General features: G+C 36.7%; 1 protein-coding gene across 10 annotated transcripts in view; it reads right to left on the bottom strand.

Moving 5' to 3' along the window:
• Positions 1-303: 303 nt before the first annotated feature.
• The window catches only part of LOC106884253 (protein kinase C-binding protein 1), a 91,233-nt gene continuing 75,219 nt past the window's right edge, over positions 304-16,317 (bottom strand). For 6 of the 10 annotated variants that reach the window (XM_052967586.1, XM_052967592.1, XM_052967588.1 and 3 more), the window contains 8 exons: positions 15,792-15,860; positions 13,526-13,610; positions 12,455-12,579; positions 11,265-11,687; positions 9,263-9,466; positions 4,537-4,644; positions 2,943-3,205; positions 304-816 (listed from right to left, as the gene is read on the bottom strand). In XM_052967586.1, coding sequence (XP_052823546.1) covers positions 744-816; positions 2,943-3,205; positions 4,537-4,644; positions 9,263-9,466; positions 11,265-11,687; positions 12,455-12,579; positions 13,526-13,610; positions 15,792-15,860 — 1,350 coding nt within the window. In that variant the 3' untranslated portion in view covers positions 304-743. Of the gene's footprint in view, positions 817-996; positions 3,206-4,536; positions 4,645-9,262; positions 9,467-11,264; positions 11,688-12,454; positions 12,580-13,525; positions 13,611-15,791; positions 15,861-16,317 lie in introns of those variants that run through there. The other 4 variants (XM_052967587.1, XM_052967593.1, XM_052967590.1 and 1 more) reach the window with 4 other exon arrangements.

Here is a 16,317-nt window from a genome sequence, read left to right as displayed (position 1 = left end):
GGTCATGGCAGGTTTTGGTTAAACAGAATTCAGGTCTTTCTGGATGTTGTCCAGCCAGAGTTTCTTCCTGGTGGTGTTGCTGTTGTTGTTGAGCATAGTAAGGAGGGGGGGGGGGTTGAAGAGGGATGGAGAAAAAAAGAAGAGGATGTGAAGCAATGAGAGAGAGAGAGAGAGAACAAGGAAATGGTAGACAACAATGAGAAAGAAGAAGAGAAGAAATGAGGACATAAAAATGAAAGGAGAAAAAAAATAAGGAAGAAATGACATCAATGAAAGTTAATAAAAAAAGAAAAAAGTCACATGAAAATTACAAAACATAAAATCTTATTTGACATTCTTTGGCAACATTTGCCAGGGCCATGCTGGAGCAATGCCCCCTTTATGATGACTGAGGGTAAAAAAAAAACAAAAAAACAAAATAAGAAACAAATAATAATAATAATGGTTTCAAATTTTGGCACTAGGCCAGCAAATTTAGGGGTGGGTGAGTCGATTGTATCGACCCCAGTCTTCAACTGGTGCTTATTTTATCAATCATGAAAGGATGAAAGGTAAAGTGAACCATGGCAGAATTTGAACCCAGAATGTCAAGGCAGACAAAATGCTCCCCCAAACATTTTGCCCAGCATTGCTAATGATTCTGACAGCTCACTGTAATAAAGTTTCTTTAGCCAAATGAAAATCTTCACAGGTTGTCGTCCTTCATTCATTGTGATGTTTCAAACCTTTGGTGAAACGCAGGGTCAGAGTTTTTGCAGTGGTTGTGTTTTTCTTTTGCTTTGTTTTGTTTGTTCGCTATTTTCATTTTTCTTACTTCTTTTCAATTTCCACATGAAATTCAGTTCAAAGAAAGAAACAAATTTGTTAAAATTCTAAAAGTTGATGCTTGTTTTACAAAAACAAAAGAGAAAAAAAAAAAAAATCAACAAACATAGGGAAAAAAAGAAACAAACAAAAAAATCAACAAACAGGAAAAAAAAAAAAGGAAAACAGTAATTTCTTCAGAAAAATTTTATGTATATATATACACATACGCACACGTCTGTATGCATGAGTGTGTGTGTGTTTGTGTGCATATGTGTGTGTGTGTGTGTATATATATATATATATATATATATATATGTATATAATCAATGTATTTTAACTATTTCTGCAATCTTATCATTGCAGATATATTAATGGTTCCTAATCATAACAGACGTTTTTGTGAAGGTATTAAAAACAAACAAAAATAAATAAACAAATCATACAAGTTCACAAAAAAAATGCCAGATCAGTTTCATTAAAATAAATTTTCTTAAAAATTGGGTGGGTGGGGGATTAAAGAAGTTTTTTTAAAAACCCATTCATTTAAAAACTTAAGATAAATCTCTCATCCCATCTAATTAACATTTTAAAATAAAATTTGAAAAGGAAACAAATCATTTTTTATCCTGGACAAGTCATCTGTTAATTTAAATTGTAGCTGTTTTCATTAGTTGATAGCTATTTGTTGGCAGAAGCAGTCAATAGCTTTCGTTTGCTGTTTCAGTAGATAAATCTTTATTTTTGCTACAAAGCTTAGCTGTAGATAAAGAAAGGCATGTTTGGAGGAATTCAAAGACATTATTTCAGGCTCAAGCAAGTGCTAAGATGTGGTCTTTGGTGACAACATTTCTAATAATATTCTTTCACACTCTGCCATACTTTTGCAAGTGCGAAATATATTTGATTAGATGTGACCCCTAAGTGACATACTGACCCTGTAAGGGTTAAAGGCAGAAGTTGAGCCTGACATAATTATAAGTGGAATGTACAGGGGCAAAACAGGGCCTCTGAAGTGGGGATTCAGCCAGCACATTGGTCTGGGGCCCAAGACTATCTTCCGAGTCCCTCCCTAACATAAACAAATGTCAATCATCAGCAACATTTAATGTCCACTTTCCATACTAACATGGCTTAGATGCCATTTGATGAGGCAGTTTCTCTACAGCCAGGTACCTTTCCTGTTGCCAACGTTGACCTCTTTCCAAGCAAAGTAATTGTCAGTAATTCAAAAACTGGAAATGAGCAACTTCACTTGAATGATGATGATGATGATCAGTTACAAACATCACACGATGTCTAAACAAGAGTGCAAATACACAATGGGCTTCTTTCAGTTTCTGTCAACCAAATCCACTCACAAGGCTTTGGTGGGCATGAGGCTTCATTAGACGACACTTGCCCAAGGTGCCACACAGTGAGACTGAACTCAAAACCAATGTGGTCGGGAAGAGAGTTTCTTCCCCACACAGCCATGCCTGCTCTCATCTTGTGATCCAAAACTAGTTTGGTTCCACCAAATGGAGGCCCTGGTCACACTAGTCTGGTGCTTTATCAGTGCTGCCAGTTCTCTGCAGAACAGCAAGCAATAACCAGAACAACTGCTGTTAATAGAGGTACGACGAGCCCCAAGACTAGAGAGGTGGGGGGAAGGGTTGAGATGATTGAATCAATCCCGGTAACTGACTGTTATTTTTATATCATTGACCCTAGGTGGGATGAAAGGCAAAGTTGATCTTGGCTGGATTTGAACTCACAACGTAAAGAACTGAAAGAAATCGTACAAAGTATTTGGTTCAACTCTAAACATTCTGCCTACAGACACAAGAGTGCAGTTTTGTGGGGAGGGGCCAGTCAGTTACATTGGCCCCTATAATTGACCGATGATTTATTTCATCATTGCCCCAGTACTTGATCGGTAACTTATTTCATTGACCCAGAACGATGAAAGGCAAAGTTGATTGCTGTGGGGTTTGAACTGAGAACGTGAAGGGCCGTAGCTAAACACCACAAGGCATTTTATCCAACATTCTAACATTTCTGCCAATCCACCACACTAATAATAATAGTAATTAATAATAATAATAATAATAATAATAATACTAATAATAATAATAATAATAACTAAGTGTTGTTACATCTGTTTTGTCGCATTCAGCTGAAGATGACCCTGAGAAGCTTTTGTGAGTATAAATGGTCCTGAAGGAATTATGATATTGTTGGAGGTGTTCACTTTGAGGTTTTTGGTGCCGCTAGGTGCAACTGTTGGTGCTGAAATTGTGCTTATCTTTGTGGTTGGTGAGCTGACTGACTGAGACGTTGCCATGATGCTGGGAAATGTCTGTGATTGAAGTGTTGAAGGAATGGCCGTGCTCTGAAGTTGGACTGCTTGCATTCTTACCTGAAATATAAAGGAGAGAAAAATGTGTGTGCGTGTATACATATACATATATATATATTTCATGGCCATTGCTGCATTTTTAATAATCCAGTTTTAATCATACGTTTAGATGTAATAATAAATCTGCAAAAAGTTATTTGGAGATAATTGTGTCTAAACGCCTGGATACTTGTGTGAAATTCTGGTACAAAAATAACTACAGGTACTAAACAAATATATACATATATATACATATATATATATATATATATATATACACACACACATATATAATGCTATACAACACAATTTAACAAGTTCATAATGAGTAGTTTGGTGTTTTACAAGAAACATTTAACCAGGCTCTCTGCAGCTCACTCACACACACAAAGTGCATTTAGTTGTTATATCCATACCATGGTTTCATGCTTCTGTCTAGGAATCTGAACACTGTGATCTTTAGTGGTCTTCTGCAGTAGTTGAGCAAGATGTGTGTGTGTGTATCACAAACATAAGCATACATACATGTTAATAAGTAAACATTTGTAAATGACTTAGAAGTGAAAAAATACAAAACTAGTGGCAGAAACCAAATCATTTGTTGTTTATCTACCAGGTAAATGTGAAGTTGTGGAGGCGCAATGGCCCAGTGGTTAGGGCAGCGGACTCGTGGTCACAGGATCATGGTTTTGTTTCCTAGACCAGGCGTTGCGAGTGTTTATTTCGTGAAAACACTTAAAGCTCCACGAGGCTCCAGCAGGGTGTGGTGGCAAACCCTGCCATACTCTTTAAAACAACTTTCTCTCACTCTTTCTTCCTGTTTCTGTTGTACCAGTAATTCAAAGGGCCAGCCTTGTCACACTCTGTGTCACACTGAATCTCCCAGAGAACTACATTAAGGGTATATGTGTCTGTGGAGTGCTCAGCCACTTGCACGTCAATTTCATGAGCAGGCTGTTCCGTTGATTGGATCAACCGGAACCCTCGTCGTTGTGATCGATGGAATGCCACGAAATGTGGAAGTTGTTAGCATGTTTGGCTGATAATAATAAAGTACAATTTATGTCTTATTTACTAGGTTTCTGTCTGTTCAACAAGTTTTGTTAGTAAAGGATAATGCAATGCATATCGATGGAGTTCATTGTTATTTTTCAATCTTAAATTCTTGTCTACAAATATTTACTGTTAACTATATATACTATTATCTTATACAAGCATAGAGAAGGATAATGAGAGAGAGAGAGAGACAAAGCATTCACAGAAAATGGTGCTAGACAAAGCAGTGACAATATAGCCATGATGATGATGATGATGATGATGATGAAAATGATGACAATGGTAATGTTACTGACTGGTGCTTGTCCGGAAGTGGCAGCATAAGTTTGGATTTGTTGTGGTGATTGCATATATTGAAGCTGTAGCTGGTGGCTGGGTGATAAGATGGGGTTTCTGGTGAGTAACTGAAAGTAAAATGGCAAGGATCAGCATTATAGAGATTCAGATACAAATCAAAAGGAATTACAGCAATACTGTGCTCTATGCTCGTTTCTTTCTATGTGAATTTGCTAGTCTCTAAGATCATTTTATTTCAAATTGTCTCTATTTACTTCTACTTTACCCTATCTGATGGCAGGCCCTTTTTTTTTACCCCTAAAAATGTCACAAAAATTGCCTCAGATCCTGTTCACTAAGTTGGCTCTCATTTTACATGCTTTAAATTCACTAAAAACTTATTTTCCTGAATATATGATGCTGAAATTGGTGATGCATTTAACATAGCTGTGCATCAAATCTGGCATGTTTTGGTCAGAAATCAAACTGATTGTAAAGTAAGTCTAAGTGTAAACATAAAAAGCATCTATCTGTGCAAAGTGAGGTCAAAAGTCTGAGAAACTAGAATCTTCCACTTATTGTAAGTTTTGAGTCTTGCATGGGAACTTTCATACATAATTACATGGACTTTGTCACAATATTTATTTTAATGGGATATATACTGATAAGTATATGTGTGTAAGCTTTATTTATATGTTTCGTTAAGATACTTGCTTACTAACCATATGATTTCTGGTTCAACCCTACCATACGAGTCTTTGGGCAAATGTCTTCTACAACAGTCCCAGGCCAACCGAAGCCTTGTGAGTGGATTTGGTAGACAGAAGCTGAATATATATATATATATATATATATATATATATATATATATATATATATATATATATATATATATATATAGATATATATCGTGTCATGCGTGTGTCTGTGTGTATCCTTGTCTTGATATTGCGTGATTGTTGTAAACAAACATCATCATCCTACAAGCAAGACTGTTGGGGAAATATTACCTTCCTTGGAAATAGGTGAGGGTTGGCGACAGGAAGAGCATCTAACTGTAAACAATGTGCTTCAACAAGTTCCATCTGATCCATGAAAGCATGGAAAAGTGGACGTTAAGTGAAAATGATGATGATGATGGATTGATAAATGGAGTCAGTTCATTGTTGCTGTTTTAACCTTGTTTTAGCTCTATCAAGCAGACTTAAGATCGAAGACGTTCCAGCAAAGACCATCCTGACTTTTTCAGACATTCATTATTCAATATGTCCTTTCCTTTGTAAGACTATTAAGGGGGTATAATTTCAATGGGGGTGGAGGTGGGGGGTTCGACTGCTATTTCCAGCAGGAGGCTTGACTCCGTGCACGTATCAATACTGTGTTGTACTAGAGAGCAAAAGGTCAAGGGAGATCACTGTGATTGTTCTTCAGACTCGGATCAGTCCTGACCAAGCAGATCCAGGATCAAAAAGTACTCCAACCTTTTTTCCAGGCATAGTGTATCTAGAACGACATTATCCTATGTGCCCTTCTTCCCTTTATAAGACAAAGAGTTTATAATTGGAATCTGTATTGAATAAATCCTTATTGAATGCTAAAGTGTTTAAAGAATGCTCATTACAGGATGTCATGCTTATGGAATGAGTCAATGTAATAATAAACAGGCTGCATTTGTGTTCGATAAATCAGTGTCGCTCGTTCAAGTATTCACGGATCAGTGTTACAGGATTCCGTGGTGTACAACAGAGGTTACTATGGTGTGTTGGGGATATACTGTGCAGTACGTCATTCATACAATATTCATGTTTGGTTAACATAGCTCATAACTTCACACTTTGTCTTTTCCATGCTCAGGCTGAAAGGAAACTTTCATTATAACCAAGAGATGAAATTAGGGTGGGTCCGAAGGAGATTTAGTGAGATTTATTCATTAAAAAAAAAAAAGAAAAAAAAAGAAAACTACAGAAATAAATTTTAAAAATTCAGCCTTTTGCACTGCAACTGAAATAATAATAATTGAAAAAATGTGGCATCTCAAGATGGTTAGAATGGCAGTGGTTGTAGGAGCAGTTGGAATGATCGAGGAAGGAAGTGAGAAATATTTGAGAAAGATGAACTGGTGTGGACATCTTTCGTGTGACAAGTCTTTCCACAGCTCGTCTCATTGACAGAGCTACAGTCATGGGTCAAATGTAGACCAAGGTTGGGCGCTTGGCATCAAAGAATGTTGCCAGGCGTTCACTGCATTGCACCAGCTGTGGCTCAACTGTGGAAAATAAAAAAGGCAAAGATAGTGCCAACTATTGGTGTTTCCTTGGAGACAGTATCAGAAAGCACCAAGAGGAATATAAAGGTAATTGGAATAGAATGCCCAATAGAACTGTTAGAAAAAGTTTGCCTCCTTGGCACAGTCAGAATAATCAGGAAAGGATTAGAGAATTGAAAAGAACAGATAGCATGGTATCGCAGGCTGGAGGTAGTAAGCCTGCTACATATGCAAGACTCCACCAGTTCCAATAAAACTTGAGTGACGATGACGATGACAATGATGATAGTGGTGGTGGTGACTTCTAATATAGGTGCAAGGCCACAATTTGATTTATCTCTTTTGGTGGAGCCGTTACTTCAGTTAAATCAACTCTTCTACCTAACTGGTACTTTTAAGTATTCCAGTTGATTTAATGAACTAAAAGCTTTCCCCGACCAAATTTTGACCTTGTACCTTATGTTAGTAGTAGTAGTAGTAGTAGTAGTAGTAGTAGTAGCAGCAGCAGCAGCAGTAATACCAATAATAATCAGAGCATTAGAAATAATCAAAGACAACAGAGAAGCTTCTAGGAGGTTTGCTCAACCGGATACCCAACCTGAAATTCCTTAAATTATATTCTTCCTGTATTAGAAAATAAAGACGAGGAGGATAACATGAGGCGATGTATCAGATCAGAATGATGGAAAAAAGACAAAAGAAAGCAACCTGGTCTCAGAACAGCTTTGAATCATAAGCTTGAACAAATCAGGGTTAGCCTAGGGTTAAAAAAACAACTCCAAGAAAACTTTTCAATTTCACTGTTTTTATCATAGTTTTGCCTGCTTTTTCCATTCCAGCAAAGGTTGGACAAGTCTTTCTTATGCAGTGGTCTTCACTCAGATGACTTTTTTCGTACCAAACCTCACTTGTGTCTTTTGTTTCCAAGTAAGATACGTTGTTCTTTGTATGCTGAGCTGTGAGGCATTTGGCTAACGGGAGACAGGAACAGATGTCACCGTTGCATAAACAGGATTAATGTGAAGACATGTGAAGACACACAGACATAAATGTCCTGTACTTATATGAATTCCCAAAACTAATTAGACATATTTTGATACTTTACATTTAAAATAATTAGAAAAAAACAAACTGCTTTTCGTTTGTACATCCAAACATCTTCCATGGCATCAAGTCCAAAATACTGCAAAATTCGTCAAGAGCCAGCCACCGACACAAACAAAATTGTTGGATATCAAATTTCTACATGGGATGTTAATACTATTCAACAATAGCTTCAGGCTGATGGCCAGAAACAGGTGACGTAGTTCCATATGCATACAACAATGACCAGAAACAGCTGTAAGACTATAATGCACAAATAAATGTATAAAGCTCATTATTTATGTCTTTGTGTGTGTGTGAGCAAGCATGGGTGTGTGGTTAAGAAGTTCACTTTGGAAACACATGGTCTGGAGGTTTGATCCCACATCATAGCTAAAGTTGGCTGGACAGCTTCTACTACAGCAAGAGGCTGACCAATACCTTGTGAATGACACTTGGCAAGTGGAAATGGCAAAACATGACCACATACACACACAGAAATTGTGTGCAGAAGTGTAAATTTGAATTCCCTTGTCTTGACATTCATGCACTAACTGGAAGCAAAGATTCACCATTTGTATCAACCATTTGTATCCAATCCTGCAAGAAAGCATCTCCAAGCTGATTGTTGTTGTTTAATAGACTCTAAGAGAAATATTAACCTGCTTACAAACAGGGGAGGGTTGGCATCAGGAAATGTATTTGGCTGTGGAAATTCTGCTTCAATGGAAACCTGCCAGACGAACCAAGCCTGGAAAAGTGGACGTTATGATGATGATGATGTACATACAACAGGCTTCTGTACAGTTTCCAACTACCAAGTTACCCTCATAAGGTATCATCCATGCCAAGACTATAGTAGAAGACATTTGCTCAAGCTTGGAGGCAGTAACAGGTGACCAAAACCCTTGGCGATATACTGTGCTTGTGTAGACCTGTGAGACTGTAGTTGTGGCTGATGCCCGTGTCAGGTGAAGGGCACCTGTGCCAGTGGCACATACAAAGAATGCATTTCACTCTCAGAGTGGTTGGTGTTAGGAAGGGCATCCAGCTGTAGAAACCTTGCCAAATCATATTGGAACCTGGTGCAGCCTCCTGGCTTACCAGTTTCCAGTCAAACCGTCCAACCCATGCCAGAAAGTGGATGTTAAACAACGAACAAACCATGCAGTGGAATTGAGCCAAAAATGACGTGACCATGAACCAAAGTTCTAATCCACACAGCTATGCCTCACCTATAGTCATGCTTGTATCTGTTTAGCTCCAGTGGGATAGAGCCATTAGATAGAGTCTCAGAGCTAAGGGAATTTGAACTGCAAATGTCTAAAATCGTTACCTGACGGCTGACTGATTCTGCCACACAGCTTTCGTAATAAAGAAGAACTTAGCATTTTTACCTGTGTTGAAGGTGCCGGTAACACTTGTATAGAACCTGTAACTGGTTGCGGCAGAGATGTTGGAAGGAACTGTATCTGCGTAGTGCCTGGCACCGGATTGGAAGCAGGCTGCAAGTTTATCATTTTAGAGCGATTATCTTCTTTTTTAATGATTTGCTGCAACATACCAGACACTCTTCCAGTTGGTTTGCCTGAAACTGTTGTCTACAAGGTAACAAAACAAATAATTAGATGATTAATGAAAAAGTTTAATTATCCTTTCATATGTGTTTAGGTAAAGATTTCCACAAAACTTATACGCCTGTTAATAAGAGATTGACCATGTTTTACAAAGGCCTTACTCATTCATGCATGCATACATACACACACATCATAATCATCATCATTTAACATCTGCTTTCCATACCAATACGGTCACTGAAGCCTGGTGTAGTCTCCTGCATATCCAGCTCTGGTCAAACCATCCAACCCATGCCAGCATGGAAAGTGGACATTAAATTATGAAGTGGTTGGCATTAGTAAAGGGATCCAGCTGCAGAAATCATGTGAAAGCAGACACAGAGCCTGGCAAAGCCCTTTGGCTTGTTTGTATTTTGTTGAACTACCCAACCTATGCTAGCATGGAAAAGGGGATGTTAAATGATGATGATGGTGGTTATATCATCATCTGATAAGAAGAGCGTACTATATATAATATATATATATATATATATATATATATATATATATATATATATATATATACTGAGACACTCTTCGGTCATGAATGACCTTGGGATTGCACCTAGAAAGTTACCCTCCCAGGCACAAAACCAGGCAAAATTTTTTTATGGAAGCCCAACAGTCGCCCATGCATACCAGTCTCCCTTCTCCATATCACCGATGTTATCCAAGGGAAAGGCAAAGGGGGCCGATACAGCTTGGCAACAGTGATGTTACAACTCATTTCTACAGCTGAGTGAACTGGAGCAACATGAAATAAAGTGTCTTGCTCTAGAACACAACACGCAGCCCGGTCTGGGATTCGAACTCACAACCTCATGATCGTAAGCTCGACGCTCTAACCACTGAGCCATATATACTTATATATACATGGTAGAAGATGATTTTGCAATTTTTCTTCATAATTCTAGTTATTTCTATGTAGGATAGGCAATAGATCTTACCATTCAGATAAAAAGTACCACATGTAAAAATACTTGACAACAAAACTGTGTGAGTATGGCTTCAATGTGTTAATATGTAACCCCAAAATGTACAGACACGAAAAAATATGACAGGTGTTAATATAATACACTTTAAACTCCACCAAGGTCGACTTTGCCTTTCATTCTTTTGTGGTCAATAAATTAAGTACCAGTTGCATACTAGGGTTGATCTAATTGACTGCTGCCCCCCATCCCCAAAAATTTCAGGCCTTGTACCTACAGTAGAAAAGAATATAATACACTTTACACAAAAATACATACGATAAGATTAACAGTCTGACCAAGCTGTAATATTTTGTGATATTTCTCTGGAGTTGTTCTTCCATAGTTTCACAAGGCCCATGGAAGGATTTAAACATAGCAGGGTTCCTCTTTGTAGCAAGAATTCAGACCAGGTCTTGTGTCCAACAATAACTTCCTCCCTTGTATCCACCAGTCTTGGAGGAAGCCCTGATAACATTACAAACACTACATTCCATTCTTACTATTAAAAGAAGGTAAACATCCTCATTTAACCCCAACTCTCTCATCATGATTCTATCAAGCCTAGTGAATATTATGGAGATGGACTTGCACAGCAAGCGTTCTGATCTGAGATCAAATGAGGGAAGTAAAGTGATTTGCAGAGTGGAAGACATAAGTAAACTGTTCAGAAACAGAAAAAAAAACAAAAAAAAACTGGTAACTTTTGACAGTTCTTGAGTTTTTCTAAATGGTTCACTTATGTCTTTTAAAACACTGCAATTGCTTGAGATTATTTTTGGTAACAAAGAATTAGACAAGTGTTTACTCACATTCAGCGTCTCAACAGATCTAATCTCTGGCAGTTGTTGTGCTGCTGCTGCTGTTACAGGTTGTTGTCGCATGGTAGAGATGACAATCGGGGCAGTCGTGCTCGTTGTGTTGGGTAAGGCATCATTGAGGACAATCATATTCTGTGGATTTCCCGTCATCAATGTACCAGAAAATGTGGTTGTCGGTGTTGTTGTTGTTGACAATGCTGCTGCTGCTGATACTGTGGCCGTTGTGGCCGATGCAGATGGAGTGGAAGGCAATGTAGGGGTCGCTGTGGGTTGCACTGTTGAACTGGTTGTCTGAGAGAGTTGCTGCGTACAGCTGTTCATATGCTGGGGCCAGTGGTTTGCCTGACATTGGTAACCACAGTAACTGGTGTTCCAGCAGCAATACAGCAGGGCTTCATTACTGCAGTTTGCACACTAAATATACAAACAAAGAACATTAGAAATAATAAGAAGAATAATAATAATAATAATCCTTTCTACTCTAGGCACAAGACTTGAAATTTGGTGGGCAGTGGGGGATAGACGATTACATCAACTGCAGTGCTCAACTGGTACTTATTTTATCAACCACGAAAGGATGAAAAGCAAAGTTGACCTCAGCTGAATTTGAACTCAGAATGCGAAGACAGATGAAATACCGCTAAGCTTTTTGCCCGGTACGCTAACAATTCTGTTAGCTCACCTTAACAACAACAGCAATAATAAACCTCTTAAGCACGAAATAGCCCAGCTATGGAAAATGAAGAAGGTGAAGAGAGAGCCAATCATTGTTGTTTCCTTGGGGACAGTATCAGAAAGCATCAAGAAGGATACAAAAGGAAATTGGAACAGGGTGCCCAGAAGAATTGCTACAAAAGGTTTGCCTCCTTGGCACGGCCAGAATAATCAGGAATGTATCTCAGGACAAATAACACAGCAACTGGCCTATCGACTGCGTACATACACATTAAGAATGATACACAGACGGCTGTTTTAATTAATGTTTTACTTGCTTAGATTAATCAGGATGCTGAGAATTAAATGTTATGACAGATACAGCACAATAACACCAACGACAGGAGGTGATTGAGCAATTATTTGACTGGTTGTCTGGCACCAGATGGACTCGACCATCTGCTGCTTTTTCATGCAGTGAAAATATATGAAAGAAGTGAACAGGACAAAAGCAAGACTAAGCATACCCATTGTTTCTTCTTTGTTTCCTCAATAGATTTCATCTTTTCAATATCACATTGTTCTCGGATTGAGGAAGCAAAACGTTCTTTCTCATTTTCCCAACTTGCTCGTATCTCTGCCACAGTCAGATCTGAGGAAACCAAAACACATTCAATCAACAATTACATTTAGACACACACACACATAATAATAATAATAATAATAATAATAATATTAATGATTTCTCATATACATAAATACATAATATATATATACATATATATTAATGATAACAAAAATACGGGTTATTACAAAGTTGTAGAGCATTACCTTTCTTTTAATATAGATATAGCTTTACACAGACCTACATATTTCAACTGCACCAATTAGTAAGCCTTACAATTGCAGGGTCTTTATTTAACATCCTTCGATTTAACTGTATAAAGTTTTCCATTTATCTACAGACCTGGCACTAAAAAATGTGACCTATGTTTAAATTAATAAGTTACCATATCTAATCCATCTACTGGCCTACATTAACTATATAAAGGCAATGCTATTTATTGTTCAAATGAAGCACATTTTATCATTTTTACTGAATCAAACAAAGCCACTTCTTTCTTAGCTGTGCCCTTTCATTGTTTTTAAGTAAACTCCTCCTCCTAACAATAATAATAATAATAATAATAATAATAATAATAATGACAGCGAAACGGGCTGATTACTACCTAGCTCAGATACCAGGAAACCCCAAAATGGCTGAAGTTCAAAAGATAGTGCTCATGGAAACTGCCCATATCCTACATAAAATACTGTCTATGTGATCTCAAATTTTAAAACAAACACATAATTTTCTTATGGTTTCTTAAACATTCACTTGAACAAAACTGTACAAATCCAAATATATGGTACCCTAGGCATAACACCTACATGAACTTCTAACATGTTGTCTCCTGAGGTCTCTGGGTGAGACTTGGATCCAGCTTGTACAAATGCAAAACAAAAGTCAAACATAAAATAATAATAATAATATTTGCATAATTAGTACATGGAATTAATGCTAGACATTAAACTGGAATAAATGAATTTCTACTTACTTAGGTTATGTTTAATTTCTGCAATTTCCTGTTCATGGATCCATCGAAGTTTCTCAAGCTCCTGGTGGTAGTGTTTCATAATGATCTAAAGAAATAAAAAGAATTAAATAACAAGGAATCTTTATTTCATGACAAGGTGTATGATGGAGGGGAAAAAGGATTTTGTCAAAATGCTGGGAACGGAGTAAAAAACACCGGTCAAACCAGGCAGCTGAGTTAATCCGAGCAGAGGCCGGATCGTTGTGGCCATCATTATCATTTAACGTCCATTTTCCATCCTGGCATGTGTTGGATGCTTTGATCAGAGCTGACAAGATCAGGAGCTTTACCAGGTCCCATTGTCTGTTTCGGCATGGTTTCTACAGCTGGATGCCAACCACTTTACAGAATGTACTGGGTGCTTTTTATGTGGCACCATCACCAGTGCTTTTTACATGAATTAAAGTTTTAATCTCCTCAGGTTGGAGATAAAATTTCGTTTTTGTATTTGCAAGGTTTTTGATGTGAACTGGATTCATTGCAACAGATTTTGCTGATTGTCAGGAGGGTCATTATGCTAACTAAAAGTGGGCATGTCATTGATGAGGTCACAAAAGGTGGTAAAAGGGCTCTGACAAACCTGATTCAGTGATTAATAGAACAATTAATAAAACAATTGATTAGTTATTTGGTAAAATTATTAATCAATTGACTAACAATAATAAAAGTGAAATAGAATCAGTGTGTGTGCGTGTTTATTATAGGCAAAATGACCCTCCAAGATACAAGGAAATACAGATAAAATGTTTTAGACAAGTACTTCCAAGTGAAGATAAATGGAAGAACCTAACTCTAAAAAGAGAATATCTGTTTCTAGACACAGCATGCTATGGGAAAGTCCATTTGAATGGTTTTCCTATTGGGTTCATTAATTAGACCAGAAGCTCAGGACTAATAACACAAGTGAAAGGAATAACTAGATACAGGAACGGAAACCAACTTGGAGACTTGTAATACATATCAATTGTTTTATGGGACAAACTACATCAGAAGAATAAAACTGAAATATCAATTACAGCATGGGAGATACATATTCACGGTTTAAACACACAAAGAAAATTAAGTTCACTTACACATTTATTATTTGGTGTCAAAATTTCCATTGCATCAGCTGCAACCTGGTCACTGATGTGACCAGGCCACAGTTGGAGTGACAAACATGCTGACATCAAATAATGAGTGTTTAAATAAAGTTAACAGTCTTTGAGTGTTTTTGAATGGCTGATCTGTGCCTGCCAATGCTGTAATTGTTTTAGTTTCAACATAGAGCCTCAAGATCAAATCACTCACCAGGCAAATACATCTCCAAACTTAAGAGGAAACTAAGAGTCAGGGAGTAAGAATTCAATTATAGTAAGGAGAAAAAAAAAATGTCAGCCAAGCAATATTCACCACATCATCATCATCATCATCATCACCACATGGGGCAAAGAAAGACAAACAGTTCAAGTTCAGCTTCTTTTTATTTATTCTATTTGATAGCATATAAAACACTTTTTTCCCCACAAAAAAATGTCTTTGTCCTAATTGTAAATTTTGCCCAATATTACATACTTTAATACAGTAAAAACCTTTTTCTCTGGAGTATGTGCTGCTGGAATTGGGGTGGATTTAATATGTCCAGGCATCAAATTAGGTAACTGATAAATGAAAGCAGATTTCCTTAGAGTGTGAAATAGGAACAATTTAGAGAGATTCATGTTTAGCTTAAATTCTTGAAAATGAATGATTCAGAGAACTGATCAATCAAATGTTTATTGAATTGTATTAAAACAATATTCAGATTTGATATGCATGAAATTTGAACAAAATACTGTGAAATTAAAAATATCTGTTAATGTGTTTGGTTTTTAGTTTGTTTAGGTTAAATTGCAATAATGAGCTCCATAAAACAAGTTATCCCACCTTATTCAATAAATTCTCTACATTGTTTTATTTAAATATCATCAATTACAAGATCACAAAAATTATTGATTCCTTTTAACAATATACAGGGTAAATTTTTACAGATAAGTGGATATGGTTAACTGAACTGTCGTCAATAGATTACTGGTATTTATCTTAATAATTCTGGGGATTTCTATCCACAATGCAGAGGAATTCAACTAAATATTGTAAAGTATTTATTTATTTAATCTTCTGCCTCTTCCAACCCACAGCCCACCACCTTTATCGAATGCATGATTATTTAAGTAAATAAATGTTCAATGCAGCTATACAATCTTACCTGATGACTATGTTTAGTCAACATGTCAGCATACATTTCTTCAAATGATTCTCGAATGCTCTTTGATAGCTAATGGAATTAGAGAGAAAAAAATATTGAAATTTTCAGAGAAGAAATGAATAAGTTTTAAAGAACTTTACAAACATTTATTTTATACAAGAATAATTTTTTAAACATTATTTTTATGTGTGTGTGTGTGTGTGTGTGTGTGTGTACATACTTACATCTATACGTATAAATATATATGCATATGTGGGCACAGGACGTCATGAAATGTGTACAACAAAAGAATACGAAGTACAAGTACTTGGAATATGAACTATTTTTTCGAACAATGAAAGACACAAATGGAAAACAAGACAAACAACATAAAGAACGACCCTTCATCAGTTGTTGGCTGTTTTTCTACTCTTGTATTTCGAGCATTTAACAACATTCATATTTTTTATTGTACATGTTTCATGACGTCCTGTGCCCACATATGCATATATATATATATATATATATATATATATATATATATATA

The sequence above is a fragment of the Octopus bimaculoides genome, chromosome 4 (assembly GCF_001194135.2).
Source record: "Octopus bimaculoides isolate UCB-OBI-ISO-001 chromosome 4, ASM119413v2, whole genome shotgun sequence".
Taxonomy (NCBI): Eukaryota; Metazoa; Mollusca; class Cephalopoda; order Octopoda; family Octopodidae; genus Octopus; species Octopus bimaculoides.
This window is presented reverse-complemented; position numbering and strand designations above follow the sequence as displayed.